The 24776-nt window shown below is 41.1% G+C and overlaps 1 protein-coding gene across 1 annotated transcript; it reads right to left on the bottom strand.

The window, feature by feature from the left end:
- Nucleotides 1–3505: 3505 nt before the first annotated feature.
- tnfaip3 (tumor necrosis factor, alpha-induced protein 3) lies at nt 3506–17543 on the bottom strand. The gene is made up of 9 exons (XM_044372081.1): nt 17251–17543; nt 15143–15560; nt 11022–11212; nt 10531–10672; nt 9941–10111; nt 9653–9833; nt 7576–8573; nt 7088–7293; nt 3506–6569 (listed from the first exon to the last, which is right to left on the bottom strand). The coding sequence occupies exons 2-9, from the start codon at nt 15447–15449 to the stop codon at nt 6288–6290; spliced, it is 2478 nt and encodes an 825-aa protein (XP_044228016.1). The 5' UTR covers nt 15450–15560; nt 17251–17543; the 3' UTR covers nt 3506–6287.
- Nucleotides 17544–24776: the final 7233 nt, after the last annotated feature.

A 24776-nucleotide genomic window follows, 5' to 3' on the forward strand; every position in this document is an offset into this window, starting at 1 on the left:
CCCTAACAACTTGCCTCATGGTATCTCATTTTGTAGTCTCTCTGCCCCCTAGTGGTCAAAAATCACTTACTGCAGCTTTAAGAAAAACATTCAGAATATGAATAATTATTTTACAGTTCTCTGGACAACTGGGTAATTTTGAGTCTACACATCTCCTCTGTTAATTAGATTTGACATGTTAAAACTTTAATGATCCCCATTGTGGAAATTGCTGCTGTAGCAGATTCGAGCGTGAGCGTCTAGAGAGAAATGATTGCAATAAACTAAAACAGAGAAACAGCTTGAGAACAAGACTACAAAACAGTGAAAGCTGAAAGTGCTGCAGCTACAGGGTTAAAGATCACCTGGTGTCCTGGTTCAGTGTTCAGCCCCGATGTGCTTCGCTCCATGTCACTTTCACTTCTCCCATCTTATCTTGGTGAGTCACCTTTGAGCCCTCCCACATGCATACACCAACTTGCACATTAAGACAGACACACACAGAGAGAGAGATTAGATTGCTGATAATAGGTGAAAAATTGTGTGACTGCTTGTTATTACTCAGAAATACTTTTAAATTGTAATTAGAGCATCTGGTTGTGACATTTTGGACATTTCACATGAAGAAATGAAGTGGTGGAAGCTGACACAAGTCACGTTCCATGCTGTTGTATGTAAAAAAGGAATAAACTGGACAAAAGTTGTGTCAAGTACTTGAAAATACACAGTATACAAGTTTGAGCAATGATGTTAACAAGCAAAGAGCTGAGAGTGACACATAGGGTGTATTTCCTCACCGGATCCTTTATAACCTAAATGTGGAAATTGCTTCAAGTTCCTGGCAAAAATGACACAGACTGGGGGGACTTTCAAATGACATAGTTATAAATGTTACAAATATAATGATTTTGAGTTTGTGTGTGTGCACATTACTGCCTTGGTGGAATAATGTATCTCAGCTCTCTGTTTGTTGCTGCTTATGAAAGGGTCAGAACAAAGGTAACCATGGATACACGCTCTTCCTATTTCACAATAACAGATAACTTCCTGTTGAATGAGCCTCAGCTGTACTTTTGATTTTTGCAACATTTAAGTTTTCAAAAGAAGATGCAGTGAGTCAGACTTTGGCAGCTTCATTCATTAATAGACATTGTGCTGCGATCTAGATTTGACATTTTCATTGACAGTTTATTGTGACAGCTTAAACACAGAGTTTAGGACATATGGATTTAAAATCAGAGGTGCAATTGTTGTGTAAATGTGAGTAGAGCAGTGTTTTTGCCCTGAAAAAGGTTTTTAACTGCAAATTCTTTAAGGAATTTGTACCACTAGAAGACAATATCAACAAAGGCAAGTCCTACATTGTTATCTCATGTTGAGACGCTGTCTTGTGACAATCTAGATTTAAGACCTTCTTATTGTGGTTTATACTGCACTCATGTGGTGCATAATAATAAAGTTGTGTTATATGAAATAGCCACAAACTCACTACTGCACAGAAACCTTGGAGGTAGGTAGGATCACTCCAGTATACAGTCTGAGTACTGGCAGGTACATACACAATGCACAGAGTGGTTGGTTTGGGGGTCAGTGGGGGCCCAACAGCAGTTTTTTGTCATACAGGTTAATCGAGCCATGTCCGGGAGCCATAAATACAGTTTTTAGACATGTATCCTTTTGCATAAACAACTAATCCATCTAATCTAATCTATCTAGTTTCTAGTCCCAAATGATTACTTTCATATGTTACTATATATTGTAAGTGATAGGGTTGGGTTTACCATTTATCAATCTTCAGCAGAATCCTATCATGGTCATTTAATCATATATAATGATTTGTTTGCAAGATTCTGTTGTCCACAACTTCACCGAGTTCAAAGATGCACAGAAAAGGGAAGTAGTCCGAAGAGTTAAAAACTCCAGCAACACGAGCAAAAACAACTTTACAAGAACAATACATTTTACAAGAATAATAAAGTCGTTATTATTATATACTCCAAGTATTTCTGGAATTTTGACCTCTTCAGTCCAAATTACTTATTCCAAACAAACTGAATTTAAGAAATGAAGTACTGATGTTTTTGTTTTGTGAAGAGTTTTGTCAGATCTCATCCAGTATAGTGGAACATAGTTAATTTCATTGAACATAAAGTTGATTGTTTTATATGTAAGTTTGCATGCATTTTCTATATTGTATATGTGATTGTTTTTGTCATTTTATATTTTCTATAGATTTTTTTGTTTTGCTTTGTCTCCCCCTACCCGCCCCCATGTCTGTATTTTTATTGTTGTTTTGTACAATTCTCTTAACTAGAGACTGTGTTTGTGCATACAGCAAAAATCTGAAAAATATTCTTATTAATGTCTTGATATTCATTCTAATCATATCATCCAGCTTTATAGGCAATGCATCTTTTAATGGAGACACAGTTAAGTATCTGTAATTTGAATGAACAACATTTCTTGTGACAGCACTGTTGCTGTGTGAACTCTCTGTCAGCATCATTTAACCACAGATATGTGGTGATAAAAAAGGCAATATGGGGTGCACCTCCATTACATTTCCATTCCTATCTTGTCACAAACATGTTTGCTTCATTAAATAACTTTTATAGAATCTGCATGGGAAGGTGCACAACGTCAGTGAAGTATTCACACAAGTGAAACAGCACTCGTCTGCAAAGGAACAGTTACACAAGGGAGTGTTTGCATGCCGGGGTATTTCCAGGAAACCACATCAGCCTACCAATCTGACTGTGGTAGAGGCTGTAGTTTGATGAGAAAGCCCACGCACAACTCTGCAGCCCCACACATGTTAAATGTCACCTCTGGCCTACCATATATAATTATTACCAATTCCCCACCTGTCACTGCCATATCTCGCCTCGCTCCAAACTCCCCCCTCCCACTGCATGATCCACTCCTCCTGAGTGAACTGTTTTTATGAGGGTGGGAGTTCCCTTTATTTTATTTTTTTTAAAAGAATGACGCCCTTACATGAGGCTGGAAAAAACTGAATACTGATTACAAAAAAGCACCTAGAAGAAACCTCACCATTTGAACTTTTTTTGTATGGAAATGTGTAAAAATGAGAAAAGAAATAAGAGCAACGGATGTGGAAAGAAGAAGAAGAGAAAATGAGCTAACCCAGTTAGGCACTGGAAAATGGTACACTCTGCCACATCTAAACCAGGCATCAGTTATCTGATGGCTTTTGCAGCACCCACTGTGCTTCCTACACTGAAGATGGATTCACAGCCAATAGTGAGCAACTGCTTTTCAGCAGAAACAGTGTTGGGCAATACACTGCACAGTAAAGAGGGGCAATGGTGTAATAAGAGTGCAATGTTGAAATCTTGAAAAGCACACACAAGCACTCTGTATGTGCAAGTGCATGTAGGATAGTGCATGTTTGTGTCGCATACACATATTCTGTGATAGTGCAAGCACACACACCTTTTTCCCTCCCTCCCAACCAGCCACACACACACAATAATTACAGAGACAAGAAAACACATGAGACAGATTTCAGATTTCTTAATAAAAATAATTCATTTCAGGACGACATATAAATAATTATTGAATCACACAATACAGATATCTTGATATGAATAAATACTTAACAAATAAAACCAGGCTTTTTTTTCATACAATACCCTATTGTCGAAAGGTCACACAAAGAAACTTCCACACTGTTTGCATGTTTTGTTACACCTTCTGCTCTTAAGCGGATGCTCTTCCTACTGTTGGAATGTCCCTAAGCGAGTCGGAGTACCATTCCTAAATGCCTCAGCAGCTTAGACAAGTCATGTGCAACTTATGTGATCTCCTCCCAGTCAAACTCAGTCAGACCTCCCAAAACCATGTTAAGGAGATCTTGATGAGCTGACCACTAATTGGCCTTTAATTGATTAAGGTTTGTCTAGAGGTGATTAAAGCACACAGAGATCTACGTACAGGCCGTCAACACGTGGGCTGGCCTGACAGCTTTAGATACAGTTGAATGAAAAGGCAGACCGAGAGCCTGTTTGTCTATGCTTGTCTAACAAGAGCCACAGATGGACATCTGCCTACAGCAGTTGAAATCTTCAGCAGAACTATAAGGGAAATAACTGTTCCAGTTGATATCACATTTGAGTTAGTTTGATAAATGTTTTACGCTTGAGATATGCTCTGCAGATAAACATTTCTTCGTATGAGGATAAAATAAACACTCATGGAAAGATGGTGCATATTTAGGGGATTTTCAACATGAAAGCACTTGATAAGCGCTATTCTGCAGCTACACACAATTGGAGATGTCTATCTGTGGCACTCTAGTTAGTTTAGAATGGTCCAGGCTGGCCATTTTTAAGGAGGTAACAACAACTGTTTGGTGATTGATGGCACGTGTATTTTTTTTTTTTGGCAGAAACAAAACCAAATATATTAAAATACATTAAAAAATCCCAAAACAAATTAAAATAAGAAAACAGGAATGTCAGTTTTGCGTATTCCAGACGCACACATGTGCGTTGTGTGTGTGTGTGTTGGAGATGAGGCATCGGGTTGGAAGGTCCTATAATATGGACCAAGATCCATATTCACAAAAGCATTTTATAGGTGGGAGCACTGATCCAGGATCACTGATCAGGCTCCTCTGGTCCATAAAATTTCAATCACTACTTAAAGGCAAAACTTATCGAGGATCAGCCCCAATACTGTGCTGTTGTAGCGGCAGCACAAAACACATTCAGATAAACAAGATTGGCCAAAGCAGGCAATGGGATTGCTCTCTGATGTTTGGAAATTGTCGCCTTGGCACATCCAGTGGGGTGGAGCAGAGAGGAATGCATTTCTTTATGGGTTTGTTTACCTACACATCACCTCAGGCTGGGGTGGGGCGCATACAATCTCACAGAGCTGTGTTTGCGTGTGCATGTGTGTGTGTGTGTGTGTGTGTGTGGTGCTAAGGTGGATAATGTTCCAGTCAGACTGCATCCGTCATTATGTTCTCAGTTCTCTCTATTGTTGGCAATCCCCTTCTGACAGGACTGGAGCTACTACATTTGTGTGCGCATGTGTAGGTATGTGTGCGCATGTATCTGCGTATGAGTTTCTAGGTGCTTAAGTGGTCAGTAAACAGGAAAACAACGTCCAAGGCAACAGATCTGTTTTGGAGGAGAAGAGGGGAAATAAGAGGAAGGACGGGAGGAATAGAAAAAGAATGAGTCTTGTCTCTACTGTGTTCTCTGCCTTCTGTCCGCTGACACCGCCAGCATGTTGGCTACAATGCAGAGGCTTGTATTTCTGTACATGTAGCACCAAAACTAGCAGGGGCCTGCCCTGTCTGTCTTGCACTGTTTCCATATCAAGCAATTCACAATGTTAACTTCATATAAACAGATAAGAATACTAAAGTTAATTTGCCTTAAAATATAACACTGCAATTGACTAATGGAAGAAAATTATTTCTTGATCATTTTACAGTATTGATTGCAAAAGCCTTTTTTGGCAAATCTTTGTCAATTTTTAGAGGACATAAGAGTGATTTTGGAGAGCTAAACTAAACAACAGTGGTTACCATTTCATTTTATTTCAAGCACTTCATTTGCTTTGCTTTGGCCCAGTTTTGGCTCACTTCTGCTTACTACTTCCACACATTTGTTGCTGGACATCCCCAACTACTGCATTCCTCTCTCTACAGAGCAAATGCTAGACAGACAGGCAGACAGATACACAGATGGGTTAAGACAGATAAACAGACAGACAGACAGTCAGACAGACAGACAGAGAGACAGACAGGGGTATAAATCCTTGGCTGTGGTCTAGAAAGCAATGTCAGATGCTTCTCGTTATGTCAACATACAATCATTTTGTCCGGCACGATTCACTGCGTACCTCTAAATACATATTGTACACAAGAGTTAAGTCAGTTGCTCTGACATGTAGCCAAACCTCTCACCGTGTAAGTGTACACAGCACATCAGATGATAATAATTGCACAAAGAGGTATTCTGGAGGCCATGTCTACTGCGAACACACACACACACACACACACACACACACACACAAACACACACACACAAACAGACAAACACACACACACACTCACTTACTCCCCCCCATGTACACACACTCTCTCTTCACATTCTACATGGGGGGTTTGATTTTCAGGCCATAAGGTTACTAGTTAGTCACTAGCTAGTTAGTTAGTTGGTTAGTTAGTATCAGAGGTGCATTGACTGGCATGGGGCGCCCATGGCAGGGCAGCGGCTCTAGCGTGCTAGCGATGTGTCATCATCATCGATGCATGGGTGCGTATGTGGTCAGCCGCGGTAAATCTGTTTGAAGTGGTCACACTCGTTGCAGTAGCCCTGTTTCTCTTGGTTCGCGTAGTGGTCGCAGCCCTGCGTCCGGCACCGCTGCTTAGACTTCTCCTTGGGCGCCTGCGCCCTCCTGCCCGCCTCTCTGCCTTGCCCACGCGTGTGGCACTCTGGGCAGAGGTCTGTGCAACCCGGGGACACATTACTGCAGCCACTCCGCCGGCACTGAATCTGGGTCTGGGTCTGGGATTGCTGTGAAGATCTGGGTTTAGCTGCTCGGTCACGCTTTTTGTACAAAGGGAGCAAAGAGAAAGAGGAGAAAGTTCAATTGGTGACTGAAACTGTGGACCAGCAGCATATTGCAAGAGTAGAGAAGACAGGCAGCAAGGATCAAAGAAAAATAAAGACAAAAAAAGGACACAAACAACAGATAATGAAGTACAGCAAGGGGAAAGGAGTTAAAGGTGCAGTGTGTAGAATTTAGTGGCATCTAGTGCAACGGACTTGCAGAAATGGAATATAATATTCATAAGTATGTTTTAATTAGCGTTTAATCACCTGAAAATAAGATCCGTTGTGTTTTCGTTACCTTAGAATGAGCCCTTTATATCTACATAGGGAGCAGGTCCCCTTCCACGGAGCTTGTTGCACCGTCATGTTTCTACAGTTGCCACTGTAGGTTCTCCTACATGCTTGAAAGGGGACGGGGAGGGGTATTCAGTTTGTTCTAATCTGCAACTTCACCGCTAGACGCCGCTAAATCCTACACATTGCACCTTTAAGAAGGTATGCCAGACACCTACCATGACCAGTGGAGGGGAGTGTGGTGTGCGATGTGCCACTTGGTTAAGCCGTGTGCTTTGCTCTTTGACGTAGCACTTGTCGCAGTAGCCCTCCAGCATTGCCTTGCCAACTGCACCACACCCAGGCCCACGACACCGTGAGGGATTTTGGAAGCCTGCCTCCAAACCATGCCGGCTCTGGACCGGGGCAGGGGGAGGGGTCAGGTCTGGAACAAACACCAGATTGGCCAACATAAGTAATGTCCCATATGTTTGAAATTTGAGTAAAAATAGTTCTCATACAGTGTTAACATGATAGAAGCAGGCAGATGTTCAATTAAAAAATAAAAGATAAGAAAGATAGAAAATCCAATTAAACATTACACAACAATTCCTACAGGCAAGACTTTTGTTTAAACTAACTTAAAGCCCTATATAAGACATTTTTTATGTCTGAAAAACCTGTAACATAACAGTCAGAAGCTATCCAATATAGTTTCAGGACTTACGGTGGTTGGTCTGATAGTCTACGTAGCAAATAGTGCAGAAACCCAACTTCTCTGGCGTCCCAAAGAACTGGCAGCCAGATCTTTTACAAGGCCGGGCCAGAGGGGCCTGCCAGGCTGAGGTGTGTCCTGGGGTTAGGGTGAGGCACGGCCGTTCAGGGTCCCTTGTCTGGCTCCAAGCTGAAGATGTGGCCTCAGTCCTAGGGTTGTTTTGCTGTGGCTCTCCCCTCTCTGGAGCCTGCTGTCTTTGCATGCAGGGTGGACACAGGCCATTGAATATCCTGAACGCCTCCTGTCTGCACATACTGCAGCGCTCTGTCTCTGTCTCGCAGCCCCCCCACTGGGTCCAGCCGGAGCCCTGGGCCGGATGGGGAGCTATAGGCCCCCCATTGGGGCCTGGGAGTCCTGTAGCAGCCGTTCCAGCTCCAGGGGGTCCATGGTTCTGCCTGGAGTTGAAACAGCGATCGCAAAGTCCATCATGTTCCACACTAAGGGTGAAGAGGCAGCCGGGTGTCTTGCACTTCATGGCATGAGTTTCACTGTACAGGCTGAGGCTGGGAGCGGTGGGTGGGGCGGAGCGGGGGCTGGATAACACCACCCCTCTCCCAGACGAGGAGGATGGGGGGCTGCTGCTTCGGGCTCCCCTGGAGCTCACCTCAGTCTCTGATCCCCCTATCACTCCTACCCCACCTTGTACCCCTCCTCCCTTGGTCTGCACCACCCCTTCTATCCTCGCTCCTCCACCAGTAGTAGCCTGTCTCTTCTCAAAGCACTCATGACAATGAGGCTGCGTGTCCACAGAGACGTAGAAGGTGCATCGTGGTGTGGCACAACGGATTTCAATGAGGGAGAGCTGGGAGACGGAGAAGGGCGGCGGGCGCTGCGGCTGAGCGGCCCATGCCTGCTCCTTATCCTCCTGCCAGCGCTGGTACTCATGGTTGACCAGCTGTAGGTAGTCCTCCATCAGGTTCATGTCTTCAGGGAGGTTGCCCTCATCCAACCTTGAGAGAGACATACAATGTGGTTCTTAACTCAACAGCACGTTTTGTAATTGTATACCTTTTGCTAAATTTAAAGTTAAAGGCATACTATGTAGGATTTTCATAAAAAACAATTTATAGACTCATATAAAAATAATCCCCCTCAATCATCAAGTGTGTGGGAGTGTATGTATCTATAGACACCCTGCTCTCTACCTGTATTTTCTTATTTTCTTGTTATTTTGCTGTTTTCAGGATGTTTGTGGGTGTCAGTCTTTCGGCAGCTAATAACAGATCGCAGGGTGTGAGATAGGGACTCTACAAAAATTTAGCGACCAGTTTACATCACTGTGTTTTTTTATGTGCTTCAGTGTTTCCTCTAAATGTTGTCAATAGTGGCACAGCACCACTGTTGAAATGGGATGTTTGCTTCTCTGTCTCTCTCCTCTGCTCTCTGTCTGTGTCTGTTTGACTGAGGGCAGGGCTGAGCTCCACACACACACACACACACACACGCAGAGCAGAGAGGCCACAACGGACAGGATGAAGCCTGCGCTTTGGCTGCATTCACGCCACACCCAGCAATGCGGCACCTTCCCGCAGGGTTGTGCAGTGGTGTGGGCGTGTTTATTTGTGCTTTAGAATGTAACCACCATGAAATAATCAGAAATAACGTTTTATTTCTCTGATTCACGGCTTTGTTCTCGCTACTGCCACTCCCTCTCTTCACTCACTCTCTAGCTCGCTCGGCCACCGCTGCTCTCTCTATCTCTCTCGCGCTCTCAGCTGCGGTCTGGTGTCGTTGAGCCGGGGAGGAGGGACCAACTTTGAATGTTGCGCTTACAAACAGCAACCAACAAATCCTACATAGTATGCCTTTAATATCATTAATGTCATGTGTCATTAGTGTTAGGTCCTCATAAGAGTGATTCATTTTAGGGTTGATGTGATCATCAACTTCATAATTCCTAAGTTGCAACATGCAAAATTGCATTTAGCATCGTAGACAAGTCTAATAACTGTGATCTCAGTCTTTTCATTTTTCTTTTCCACTTTGTCTACTTCATATTTAGGACACAGAAGTTATTGTCTGTGAGTACCGTGCAGCGTTGATGATCCGTGTAGCATCGTAGCCCAAGCCTATAACGGGGATCTCTATAAGCAGCAGGTACTCTTTGAGAAGCCTCTCTTTCTGCGACTGTTCCTTCTCCATCAGGAAGTGAACCTTCAGCTCCTCAAAGCCCCCACGCCCTGGGTTAATCAGCGGTACTGCTCGGATCTCTGGGAAATTCAGACCAAGAAGTTACACAATTATAAAAACTTTGAGCAACTTCATATCAGTCCTCTCTCTGACTCTCTTACTACATAAATCTGTTAGTGTTTCATACCTGGACCACTGTCTTTGATGGTAATGAGGGGTGCAAAGTGCTGGGAGTCATAGCCGAGCACTATTGGGTATTTGTAGCACTCAGTGGGTGGCCAGTGTAGCGGTAGATAAATCCCACCCACATTCAGAGGAGAGATGGAGGAGCCAGATTTCATACTCCTGACCACCTGGTCTGTTGAAAGAACGGCGATTTAAGGTAGAGTTACTACTGATTTAAAAAATAATCATCCAAAAACACGTTAAATATGTTTTTAGTAGACATTTTCTGGAAAAACAAAGGACTTCTTAATGCCTGATCACCCCTTTAAAATTGATTTTGCCATTTTATTAAGTGTACTGGAACAAGACCTTGGAAAAAATGAGTTTATAAAGCACAATATCCATTCTACATCTGCTCACAAAGATAGATGGGAGGTGATACAGTGAAATCTAACACTACAAAGACTTCAAAACAACAGTAAAATGTTGAGCAATGTGGCTGAGGAGACACCTTCATCTCCTCTATTGCTGAAAGACATGTTCATGCAAGACCAGTGAGCCTTTGATGGCTAACAAGGAGCAATAAACTTTAAGATGATCTAATGTGTGTACCTGCAATGACGATGATGGGTCTGCGGAGAATGTTGGAGAGGACAAAAATGTGAATGTCCTCCAGAGAGTCAAACTGGAGGCCGTTGCTACTGGAGACTGGAGACGCCATCTTCACAATCTTTTCCCACTCCTCTTCCCAGTTCTGGGACAGCAGACACACATACACACACAAAGAGTTGAGTTGGGACATGAATTGGTGTAAACTTGTGTGATGGATTAAATTTTCATAAAATATATTGTAGCTAGGAGAAAAGGAGAAAGACTTTTGCTCATACTCTTGCTTAAACTAAGAAAGAGCACTCTATAAAAACAAGAAATTTATTTACAGGATGCAAAAGACAAAGACAAGGATTGAAATCTTACTATCCAACTAGCACAAAGGTTGTATTTTTTTTTAGCTCAGGCTTCTGCAAAACACTTGCTCCTAGCCAAAATGTGAATACAAAGTAATGAAAAAGGCTTTTAGTGTAGAGCTATGCTAATCTTCATACCATGGTGGTGTATCGGAGTCCGGTCTGCGTGAACTCCTGAGACTGGAGCAGCTCTGCCTGGAAGCGGGCCCTAAAGACACCAGTGTCTGTCTCTTTCAAAACACCATGGAGGGCCTTCCGAAGCACCAGGTCTGTATCCTGAACGCCCAGCATGTACTGAGAGGCTGCATGGAGCAAACAATTCCCATCTCCTATAGAAACAACAAAGAAGGCAGAGAAACACACACAATATTAGTACTAAAGGTGGTTGATTTTGAACACGGGACACACGACTTCTAAAACTGTGCAGAGACACATGCACGAACACACGCAGTATGCACAACTGCACACACATAACTGCATTGTACACACACACATGCGTAACAGGAGTCTGGGGATTTCCAAGCTGTCAGGCCGGTTGTCGCACTATCTGGTGTCTAGACTATTATATGACCCTCACATGTCTGCAAGTACGCACATTCTACAGACAAAGCTCGGCTTCTACCCAGCTGGCCTGAGAATAACATCCCTTAATTCACCTGAAATACATGTTTGCAAAATTAAAAGCTATTTTTTTTTAACTCCTTGATACCTGGAAAATCTCCAGCAAATTGTTTGTCTCATTTCATATCAAAGAAAACTGCGTCCTTTATATTCTACTAACCGTCTGGAGAGATAAAGAGCTGGTTTCTCTGAACGCATTTGTGTGTGTAAGAGCACGAACAACTTAAAATCCTGGAATTTTATTTAGTCTCCTATGGCGGAGCTGGGTCTTTTTCTCATTGTGAAACAGGAGAGCCCAGCCATGTTAGTCAATGTGTGTAGCTCTGAAAAACCCTGTTGCCACACTAAACACAGGAATTTCCCTGCGCTAACTTCTGCCTTTTGTGTGTATATGTGTGTGCGTGTTCCCCTCCTATGATCCCAACTCATCAATGCAACTCAGCTGGTCCTGGACTTTCCACAGGGGTGTGGCTTGGACAGGATGGAATGTTATCTTTTTTAACAACTGCTATCAACACCCGATGAGGGCTGTGATTAATGCTTATGATCATGATCTGTCCTCTGTTCACTAATGCTTACCTGGAAATGGTTCACACAATGAAATGAGCAAACACACCTTTATCTGTATAATGCTGCTGCTGTATACCTTTCAGAGAGTTGTTCACATTTTGAGGGCGAGCCTATGTGCATTAGAGAGATTAGCCAGCCTACCCTACAAAAACTCTGTAGTAAGTGTTGCACCATAGGCCGAACTGTGATCAGATTTCAAAAAATAACTATGTGTACAGTGAGATGACTGTAATGTCAGATTCCGTTGTTTTCTGTCAACCAAAAGGAACATCCCACTGTACGTTGAGGAAAAAAAAAACAAAAAAACATCCGCTTCTATTTCAGACTAGCTAGCTGGTGTTGCATTTCGGCACTCTTGCATCATGCTCAACAAAAACATAAAATGCACAGCTCTCTAGTGAGAATAGGCATCCTCACAGAGATCCATACAGAGGCATACAAGAATAGGCACAAACACACATGTATAATCAGTTCCTCTTGTGCACAAAAACACGCAGACTTTTGACCCTGGATTGAGCTGCCTGACAACTGAAGATGAAAGATGGTCTGTTGGTCCCATCAGTCTAAATATAGATACTTCCTCTGTGGCAAGCTGCGACACTTCCTGAAAACACACCAGCGTAGGATCAGGCTTAATCCTCATCTGGTAGCCATCCAGGTGACACTTGCCACAAGTTTGCAATGTTGTGCTTTCCAATGACGCTCTAGGTCTGTGTCACAATCATCCTCTATCCCACTCTTTGTCTGCAAGCTGTTTATTGAGGTTAGTCTGACAAAACAAGCCCTGCACAAGACCATTTTAGCTTCTGCTTTGATAAGAACTGGAGATATGGAGAATATTAAACAGCAGTATGTTCAATATCAAATAATCAGGATACCACATTTACAAGAAAAACTTGATATATGTGCTTATAAAAACAGAACACTGTGGCAGTGTGTGTGTGTGTGTGTGTGTCCTCTCTGCTGCTATGTGGCGTCAGTGTATTGTAGCTGAACAAATCCTGCCTGTTGGGGACACATGACAGACATGGGATGCTGTTTGGGAAAAACCCTCGGATGCGTCCGAGACATTCAAGACAGAAGACGCACTGAATTTCAATAACGCATTTCTTCACTGGGCGGAAAAGTTGCACGAACCAGGAAAACGGATATTGGCCTATTAATTTTAAGTGCCAGGGAGTGAACGTCTTATGTTTGGCTTTTATGCCGGTCAGCTGTATTTCTTAGTCTATCCTGGGAAGATTTTGGAAAGATTGAAATGAGTTGAGAGGTTCTAATCTTCAGTATATTCACATACAGTAGATGATGACCTCAGAAAAAGATTTTGGGCTAACGGGTAAATTCACGCAAAGTGGAGACTGATCTTATAACAGTGTTCTAACACTGAGAAGCTTAATATGACCCGCTTTGACTGGTCATTCACTGACGGACTTTTGCTTTCTCACGTTCTCTGTATGTGTGTCTGCTGAGCTCCAGTGACTCAGCAGCAGTCAGTCAGTCCTCTGTGTGTGTGTGTGTGTGTGTGTGTGTGTGTGTTGTCCGTCCTCTGCTCAAAGTCACGTCTGGGTCCTTCAGAGTTAGACGCTCCAGCTCCAAATTCTGTCTCATCTTAATGACATCATCTTCGCAAACCAGGAAATTCCATCCAAGTTACTGGTAGCAAAAAGGCAGAAAACTTTTTCATCTATTCAGGGGTCTTTCTGAAGAGGAACTGTATGTGTGTATTTCTGAGTGTTACAGTAATTCCTTTAGTCATTACTAACTCATTTCGTAATCACCAGGGCCCTTTGTGAAAAGTTTCACTATTTACAAAAAAAAACAACATGAGGATATAACACACATCATCCAGTAAGTGTTCAAAGTAAATTCTGAAATGAGATTGTTTTAGGATTTTCTCACTGCCAAGTGTTTATTGCTTCCTGTGAGAAAGAAAGAAACTATTTCCCCTGGAAACTCACATGTCTAAGACAAACTTGTTACCCAGCTTGATTTCCGCTTCCTTCTTCTGTTGTTAATGCCATGGCTGATGTTTCCCTTCAAAGACTGTTTTTTCCCCTCATCTAAAAATAGAGTCTGATGTACATACCAGATGTGTTTAAGTTAATACAATATAGGCCAGCAGCAACAGTGACACAGACTTGGATTTTTTACACATTTGATTTAATAAGGCCCAGTGAGCTCTGACACATCAGACAGTCACAAAGACATAAACCTACGTCAGTCAGGCAGGTGGGGAACTAAAATTATTTAAGAAGTTTTAAGATCCACTGACATTCACACTCCTTACATACACCTACACAGAAAAAGAGGGGACATACCCCTAAGGTTGTATATGAAAGACTGTGGAAATAGTCGGGTCTGAGGCACCATCAACAGTAAATAATACTCCTGCATGTGACGCCAGAGAATTTCCCAGTACAGAGCTATGATCATAAGTAATGAGGCCCATGTCTGTATGTTTGTGTAGCCTGGGATGTTCCCGTGTTACGACATCCACGTAATAGAAAACATGACGTAGCATTGGGTTGACTGGACTCAAGCGCTCAGCTCGGCACAGTAAAAACCAAAAAGGGGGCTGCTAAATGAGTGTATGTGAAAGCGGAAGCTGTATCCATCAATTGTTGTCATTTACAGTAACCCTGCTTGTGAGTAATGACATCTCAGAATTTACATATCAAATGGGCCTGACTCATAAATACGCACCTCCTATATCATAGAAAATGAAACAAAAGCAAAACACGCCCACCCCCCCTCCCTCCTCCCCCCCGAGTGATCAAGATTGCTTCTGTTCCTGAATTCAAGGAACAGAAAATTTCACATCAGCTCAATCTGTTGAAATGTTCCAGTTGTCTAGCTTTGTGTCAAGTGTCTCCAGATCCTCCTGCTCCAACAGCATTTATTCTTTTTGGTCCAAACATACACAACCACTAAACCACAACTTTAAACTCCCTTCCTGTGATTTAACATCTCAAATTACTCCAAACTTACACCCAAGAATTGGAAAAAATCATAGAAATTGGTTTAAGGTTTCCATTATGGCTCCTAAACATCAGCACTAGCTTTCTTACCATTTGTGCGTAAGGGCACCATCTTCTTCACCTCCCGACACCAGTTGAGCTTCTTCTCCTGCTCCAAGGAGGCCTGCATGGCTCGGTCTAGGATGGCGGCTTGCACCACCTCCCTGAAGGCCTGCGGGAAGTGGTTCATGGCGATCATCTCCAGCGTGTATCTGTGCATACCCCTTAGGTGGTGCATCAGGCCACCGCTGGCAGCCGGCTTCACCACGTCATTGGGCACTCGCTGACGGATCTTCACCGCCTTCAGCAGGTTGGAGACAAAGAGGAATTTGGGGAGGAAGTTCTGACCTTGCGACATGGCGGATGGGTGGCCAGGTGGATGGAAGGTGGGGAGGAAGAGGAACAAGGAGGAGGAAAGGAGGAGGAGGAGGAGGAGGCACCAACCGCCGATGATCGAACAATGTGGAAACTGGATGGAGAGAAGGGGAGTGGATATGTTATTTCACAGTAGGATAGAGTAGAACAGTCTGGTGGGACTGGTGGGAAATTTTCAGTGGAGATTCCCTTTCCTTATTAATTGAGACTCAGATACAACTTAATTTACAGTTTGTTCGGGAAACCACCCCAGACACAGGATCATCCCGCTGTAAAGGCTGCTTGGTGCTTTTTCACTGGAGATTCTGGTGGGCCAAATAGAATAAACAAACAAAGAACCCTTTGTGTTCTCGTTTGTTCTCTTAATTCTCCTTTTTGTCTTGACGGTTTTGGAGAGTCCCCCCCCCCCCAACAGGGCGTCCCAGTGTCCCACTGAGCTCAAAGCCTTCCAACAATAAACTGGTGTTTTCCAGACTTGAAATGAAGGCCACCCAGGGCTTCCCAGGCTGCTGGGAAGGTCACACTGACTGCCCGAAGGACTCCTCCCTCGCCTTCACCTAACTCTGGAGGGCAAAACAGTCGACTTACATTAAGTCACGGAAGTAAAGTTGAGAATGATTGGAAATCTTTCAACACTGGTGCCAAAACGATAAGCGAATTTTGACAACAATACCAAAAAGATACTGTTTTTATACTTAATTTTCTCCAACTTCTCGATGTCTTAACACAAACAGATGTGTAAGAACTTTTCCTAAACAAAAATACAATCTGTAGTTAGAAAAGTTTCCTGATTTCTGGTAGAAGAATGGAAGAATAAATAAACAAACCTAAAAACATGACCAAACAGTCAATGCCAACTTTCAGTACCTGTCAGTTTTGATATTTAATACCACACAGACTTGCTTTAGTATTAAGGTTTAATACCCAACCCTGACCAAGAATCAAGTGTTTACATGAGTGTACAACGCTGAGGGATTTTAAAGGAATATTTCACCCAAAATGCAGAAAGTGTCAGCACATTCTCAGCTCACAGGAAGTTGAAAGTGTTGGTCAGCAAGTAGGCCCAGAGTTTTGCTGACTTTCTAACTTCCAGCAACAACCTCACGTCAAGTGATTAGCAGCTGGCACTCGGTGAAAACTGTTATAGTTGCTCACTTACAAACACCTTTACACTCTTCTTATATAGTGGCCTGTGTGGCTGTGCTACCCCAAAACAGCAGCAGGTGCAACAACACACTAGGCCATGCTAAACGGCTGGTCAGTCACATGAGGGACTAGTCAACAGACACCTGGATGTCAGTGACCGTGTTGACAGGAATCATTAATCGCTGTTTGGTGTGTTGGCACCGCTGGCAGACTTTAGGCAGACAGATAGAGGCACAGTGGTGGACGCTGCGGTTTAGGATGGCTGGCTACACCAAAACACAATAACAGGAGACTTTGCTGACGTTAAAGGCTTACGTAATTCCAATGACAACTACCTTTGAAACAATGTAGCGTTCAATCTGGTCTCACAGCTCGAGTATTGATACATTGTAGCCGCACCGATGCTACATTTGGTTGTTTAAATGCCCTGTTATCCGCTTGAGGGTGACGTCTTTGTAAACAATGGCTGTCAAAGCCACTGTCGTGAGCAGGCTTCAAGCTTCCTCCATGTCCCCAGAAACACGACCATACATTTACTCAAGGCCCAAACGTGATGTGGCTACAAAGTCTATCCCCCTCTCCGGATAAGAAATGTTGTCCACATGGGGAGGCACAAGGAGGTAGGACGGGTGTCTTACCTGTGTAATATGTCGGGGTAATAACAAAGCCCTCCCGGATGCTCAGGCTAGTCCTCTCTCAGCCACTTCACTCAGCCTCACCGCAGCGGTCCTCGGCGCCATTCAACCTTCTCTTTCCTTTAGTGTCAGATCTATTTGGGAGCCCTGGCAGTTTGCGAAGCCTTTCAAAAGAGTACACACGTCCGCTAACGATAGTTTTAAAAAAAAGGAAAAAGCCCAAGTTAAGGGGATTTCCACACGGGGACTTTCCGTCCACCCATTTTCCTCTCTCTCTCAGTCACAACCTGGGGTTAGTTACAGCTCGCTGCCGCCAGGGGGATCTATCTGTCTGACTCAATACTGAAAAGCATATCCCACCTACTGTGCACAAAGGAGCGTCACTGAGAGAGACAGACAGGTCGCGTCATATTCTATTTCATGAGAGCCTTAGAAATATATCATTAGCCTGCAATGAGACCAGCCTCAGCAAATGAGTCAGGAAGACGAGAGAAAAATTCTACACTTTATCATAAGCAGACTTGGACCGATTAGCTGAATGAATGTAGTATATTTGCATATGCATTTGTGTATTTATGCATAGGTAATGCAATGATGAGGTGATGCTGTTTTGACTGTGAGGAAAATTCTGTTTGAGGAGGTTGCAGGTTGTGAAAAAGACTTTCTGGTGCTTAGAGGGATTTAATGTCTTGCTCAAGGACACTTCAAAAGCACATGGGCTTTTTAGTCCATGCATGCATGACTGTAGATGCTTTATTCAACTATTCTGTGTTTCTCCCCCTCTCTGTCTTACATTTGTTAGTTAGTAATTTAGTTCTGTTATTTATTGTGTTGCTTAGACTTATATACAACACCATATACTTATTGTCACCATAGGGAACTCAAACTGGACTCAAATGCTGCACACATGACACAATATTTTGTCTTATCATATAGCTGCCTCCATTGTAGTAATAATAAAAAGCAAACAACATATAAACAAAACAACCCATATTGTAGCACATCACAACCACAAATCACACATACTGCACATATTTCACACAGCCGGTGATAAGAACAAGCAACAAATTACACAACCGCTCGCATCATTCCATGAATCTATTGCACAACCCTGCAGCCTTAAGCAACATTATGATACTACAAGCAACAAGCAACTGTGGTAGGTACAGTTGAGTTTTTAGAACATTTGAGTTTACATTGGGGTACTCTATATATCGTCTGCTAGAGGGTAAGAGCTCATACTCGGCGTGGAGAATATGAGATGGATCAGACAGTATTCCCTGATGCTTACCTGAGAACAGACTGTTCATATATTGACTGGAGGGACTGGTGTTCATTCATATGACACCAATGATATCAGTGTGAGACAATATATAACATAACAATGCAAAGAAAATCTCACGTCCCATTCTCTGTAATCTGCCACAAAAAGTCCCCTTCTTACAAAACTAAACCAAAAAGTTTTTTGTTTTTTTTTAAAATAAGCAGCCAGTAAGAAGAGCTCATCAGAAATTAAGGACATGTTACTAAAGAGTGAACCCTTAAATCATGATATAATAAGATATTAAACATATTCCAAACATCATCTAAAACATATTTATTCTAATTTTCTATTGCTTTTTCAACATCTGTCCAGTGACGACATATGAAATTTAGCTTTTTAGGTTCTCATTTACAGTTCTTTTTTCTGTTGATAAATGTCAAATAAATAAATGTAAATATGGAGTTTCAACCTCACCTACTTCAGGGTTTCTTCAGGGTGACCACTAAACCTTCCTGTTTCTATAGCTAATGGCAATGTACGTGAGCAAAGCTGTAATATGACCGTAATTCATCAATCATCAACCAATCATGAGGAAATATACTTTACAACATCCAGTACCCAGTCTATCTGTGACTGTCAGGGTAGTTGAAACAATGGAGCTCTTGACAAATCACAAGCGCACATATAGGTGGTTAACAAGGTGTATTATTGGTGACGGTGCCAACCGTATGAGGCGAAGTGCAGCAACTGTTTTACTGTGGTTTAACCAATATAGAGGTTAGAAAAGTGCGCACTTTGCTCCCAACTGTCACATTTTACTTGCTGCTGTTGCATGTAAAAGCGTGATAGTGTGAGACATCATTAAGACATGATGCATCTAGGTGGTATGAATGGGAAAATACCAAAATACCTTTGTGTTTGATAAGTGTAAGGTGTGTGTGTGTGTGTGTGTGTGTGTGTGTGTGTGTGATAGAGAAACAGAAATATAGCTTCAGTATATATTTATACTTCTAGTCCTTTTTTGTGTCTATACTAACATATTTTGCAAATTATTCAGTTGAAGACTGAAACAAATGACTATTAGTGTTTTTCAAATAAGTAATTACTTGTTTAGTCTGTAAAATTTCAGAATGTTTACTTTACTATGATATAAAATTGACAAAAGCAGCAAATCCTCCCATCTGAGAATCTAAAACCTGCAAATATTTGGTATTTTTGCTTGATTAATAACTTATATGAATGTTTAAATTGATTAATCAAACTGAATAATGCTGCATTAATTCAAAATGTTACCATTAGACAGACCACCCTGGCTTTCCTAGTATCACATTTCACATAATATGACTGTGGGATTATTGAAAAACAAGTATAATCTGGCCAGACTCAAAGTGTTTCAAAGTGGATTTACCAAGAATCTAATCTTTGAGAATGATATACAAAAGGAAACGGGAGGAAGGCTGACTTAGCTGTGAAATATATCAGATGTAAAACTTTTATCTCTATTCTCACTGTAACCAAATATCCAGATTTACTGCTGTCAAGGTCGAACGTTTTATCTCATCTACCTGTTATTATCCTACTAAAACGTACTAACCCCATGTGCTGTTTCGCTCATCACTTTCTATTTTCTTTTCTCTTCCCTGTGGAAGGAGTCATTCGTCTGTGTTGTGCCCAGACACTGGAAACCACAGCTCCTTTCCTACCTACTCATGCAGGGAACAGAAACTCTAATAATCACCTGATGGTGTTGATTCATGAAGAATGAGCTCACTGAATCAGCCGTGCCTTTTAAAGTGGCCTTTAGCCAATATGTTAAATGGAATGGATATACAATATCCTAATATCTCTGTTAACTAATTTCACTAATTTTTCAATTAACCACAGCTGTCTCCAGCATCTGCAGAGGTCTTTGGACACTTTTAAATAGTTATGATGCTTTATTTCCAACTAGTGTAGAGGCTAATAAATGATGTTGATGATATAACTCTCCAAACTTCATCCTCACATGTCGGATGAGTCACAGGTTGGGATAATCAATTGTAGCTGGTTGTGAAAGAGATGAAAGCAAAACATAAGCGTCATCTGCACATGGAAAACCCCAGAATAGACACCCTGTTGTTCCGAATCACCAGGTGATATAACATGAGCAATCCACTAAATTCCTCACTGTCCAAATGTCTCACCACACTACATGAGAAGGTCAGACCCAATACGTGCTGAGGAGAGTAAAAAAAACAACAAAATCACCACTGAAATGACCTTTTTCACAGAAGACGTTTTAACTCGTCATAATAGGAAAAGCACAGGTGTTACTAATCACTTTAACAATGTCTCTGTTCTATTGAAGTGCCCCAGGAAGCCGTAACAGTGAGCCAATATGCACAATACCAGGAACTCGAAACTGAAGTGGCTAAGTGGAATTCAGCCATCATTAGTTGTATTGTTTACACCTGTGATTTTCCTACTGTGACATGTCAAAATGTCTCATGTGGAAAAAAAGACCCGTTGTTTCCGAGTCTGAAGGACTTTCTTAAGAACTCACCAGTTTCACCACAAGAGTAATTAAAGTTGAATTCACACTTAAGTCCACTGAAGTAATAGCGAAAGTGTGCAAATGTAGGTTATTATTTTTTAATTAACAAGACTAATTTGAAAGAAGAATTCTAACTTATTATCAAGCTACGTTTAACAACTTAACAACACTTACAACATTTTAAAAAGCTGGACATTGATGTATACTTTTATCCCATAGTAAGAAAGCTGTCAAAACATAAAATCTAAGTTGATACGTCGACCTGTTTTTACACAATATTGTGCTTTTGTTGATATGGAACACTTTATTTTAACCTATTAAGCATTTATAAGCCATATACAAACATTTAATAAATGGTTTCTATACATTATAATGTAGTTATAAGCGAGGACATTTTAAGTGTTTATTAATATATTTGTCAGCAATTATAACTATAATTATAAGGCGTGTGAAGACATATTTTATATCATTTCAACTGTATTTTACCATGTTGTTATTCATTATCTCCATAATACACCAACCTCCAGAGTTCTGGTTGTTGACAAACACATTAATAAACCCTTATATCTGCAAACGACTACATTATAATGTGTTACATGTGTTGTTTATTAAATTGTTGTATACTGCTTATAAATGCTAAACAGGGGAGACTTAAAGTAAAGTGTTACTAAAATAAAAAAACAAAATGTTCTTGATATGCATTGCCTGCTAGAGAGTCTGCAAAGAGGGCCCTTCCTCTTTTACATAGATGTAACATGACTCCATTCTCAAGGAAAGGAAGTAGAGGTTGCAGCAAGATGTTCACAAACATGCTAAAAGAGGAGCCTGAGTCATTGACACTACAACTGTGGTTAAGAGAGAAAAAAAAAAAAAGTGACTTTGGTTCATGAGTGGCTGTCATACCTCTTTACACAGCACATGTATCCAAAAAAGTTGCACCTTTGCTCGAATGAAGCATGGGATGTTCGTCATGTCTTCCTCTATCCTCCCCCTGTTTTTCCTGTCTCTTTCTTTACTGTGTAGTATCAAAAACAACTAAAAAATGTTATTCTATTTATCTATTTGATCTATTAATCTATTATTAATCTATTTGATTTTTATAATATCTTACATTGGTGCAGTATACTGCCATCTTCTTTTTAAAAAAAGGCACAGCACAACAGGTGGATACTATTTCTGTTTATGATCATTACGGACATATTGGTCATTTACATGGATATCTACTACCAGGTACTTTACATTAATCTATAAGCCTCAGAATACTTACCTATATATGTCCTCCAGAGTCATACGTCTCTTGTGTTCTGACAGTGTGGCCAGTCCCTCAGAGTGACTTCTGAACCCAGATCGTTCCATCAGAGCCCCAAAAGCCTCGGGGCCCCATCCTGGTATGAGGTGGCAGAACAGCGGGGAGAACCCTGAGGAGAACTGTGAAGGGGAACATCTCAATGCTCTTCTGGCTCTTCTTCTCAGTGGAAAGCACCTGCGAAGGCGGATCGAAACCAACCCCCACTTAAAATCACTTGACACAGCTTTGTGTGTATGTGTGGGGAGGTTAAAGGATGACATTAAGTTCACATTGTTTTAATTGTCATTCATAATTTTTTTTTGAGGGGGGAGGGAGCCACAACTGGACAGAAACATCGAAAAACTTAAGTTACCCTGGAGAGAGAAAGAGAGCAATGTGGTTTGGAGAGGTGTAAGATGAAAGAGTCACAACAGCTTATTTACTGAACAAGCCTGACCCCTAGTGGCATTTATGTAGAAACACATAAATAAAAAGCAAACATTCAACCATCTAAACATAGGATGGTGATAATCACACTGTAATATGGAGGTGGCTATTTTCTCATATTGTCCCAATATTGTCTCATATTGTCCTCTTATCATGTCCAATAAGAGGACATGAAAGACAGGTGACTGAATACTTGAATCAATGCTATTTTGACCATATATCATATATATTTTATGTTACTGTATATCAGCCTTGGGCCAGTTTTTGTGTTGTACAGACACACTGAAAAAACAAACAGGTGAGTACTCACATACCTTCTTACATTTCACTTTTCATTAAACGATTGGGAAGAGTCAATAAGATATTATCATTATTATTGTTGTATTGGGTTTATATTCTTAATATACTAGTGTTTGTTTTTTTGTTTTGTTCAATTTATTTTACATTTTACTTTATTTCCTTCCTAGTTTTTTAGTTAAATGATAACAACTCCACACACAGTACATAGTGACCTGCTTAAAGTGCTGTTAAATTAGACAAATCTGTCAGATCAGTAGGTTTTATTCATCTTGTAAATTTATAAAATGTTACAATGTCATATTCATTGGGATTTATGTGAGTCTTGTGTTTACATTGTTATGTACTGTAGATTTATGGATAGTCATGTAAAAGATTTGATGTAATCTATAAAAGGGGACGCTTCAGCTTTCGTTAGGGGGCCAAATATCCATTCAAACTTTAAAAAGTTCAGCAAACTTTCAATATTCAAAGTTGTATTCTGTGTTGTGATACCTTTTGTACTTTTGGAGCAATTTAAGTCCAAAGTGAAGGCTTTTACAACATCTTATCTGTGTGTGATGTAATCAGGTACAGACTGAAACAGACAGCAGAAAAAAAGCCTAAACATGTCTCATTCCCACAGTTTTAACTCTTCAAGCACATATCATACTTCAAAATGTTGTCACAAGCCTCCTTTGTCTCAAAATGTAAATATATTTCCCATATGAGTTATAGTTTGGGATCTAAACCTTTGATTGATAAAGAAAACGCTGTCCATCTCATTGACTCCAGTACAAACTGCAGGTGGTCCCTCCTGTGTCTTAAACTTACAGATTCTCTCTTCCTTCAAATGCTGTGTTTTACTTTTTCAGTGGCATTAACAATCAATATTGGAGATTGAAACATCTCTTGTAGAAACTACAACTTTTTTCCAGAGAAGCAACCAAGTATTTCACACTGACAAGCACTTCCAACATCAGGCTGAAAACAAATAAGACACATTTTACATACAGCTGAAATGATAATTAATTATAGGAAAATGAATCAGCAACTATTCTGATTATCAATTGATTGTTTTCAGTTGCTTTTCGGCAATAATTTCAAACATACTCTATTTACAGTTTTTTTACTGTAAGATTTGCTGCTTATCTTTGTCTTTTATGATAGAAAATTAAATACTTTGACTGTTGGTTTGACAAACAAGCAATCTGAGGACATTACATCAAGCTTTAGAAAGTGTGATTGCCCTTTTTATTGACATTTTATAGATCAAACAATTGATTATTGAGAGAAAATAATCGACAGATTAATCAACACTAAAAAAACAATTGTTAGTTGCAGCCCTAATTTCACATGAGTAGTGTCATTAAAATGAGAAATGAAAACTAAAATGTAATCTTGATTTATTCTAGAAGCAACAATCATTAAAAAACCCTGAACACTTAAAAACTCTAATTAACAGCAACGTCCGTTAAGCTGAACGACAACACTTACTCAACCTTACCAACCTTTACAGCACTGTATGTTTATGGAAAAAGTAAACATATAATCCCATTAACAGCACAATTACTTTCAGAGTCTAAAGAAAGTCCCCTCACAACAACAAATACAAGAAAAAACAGAAAAGAAATTATTAACTAATTAATGACTGTTGCTCTCCCCAAGATCCACTTGTGGGTGCTGTTGGTGTCTGCTAGTTTCTGCTCCTCTTGCTGTCA

This window comes from Thunnus albacares, chromosome 14, assembly GCF_914725855.1.
Source record: "Thunnus albacares chromosome 14, fThuAlb1.1, whole genome shotgun sequence".
Classification (NCBI taxonomy): domain Eukaryota; kingdom Metazoa; phylum Chordata; class Actinopteri; order Scombriformes; family Scombridae; genus Thunnus; species Thunnus albacares.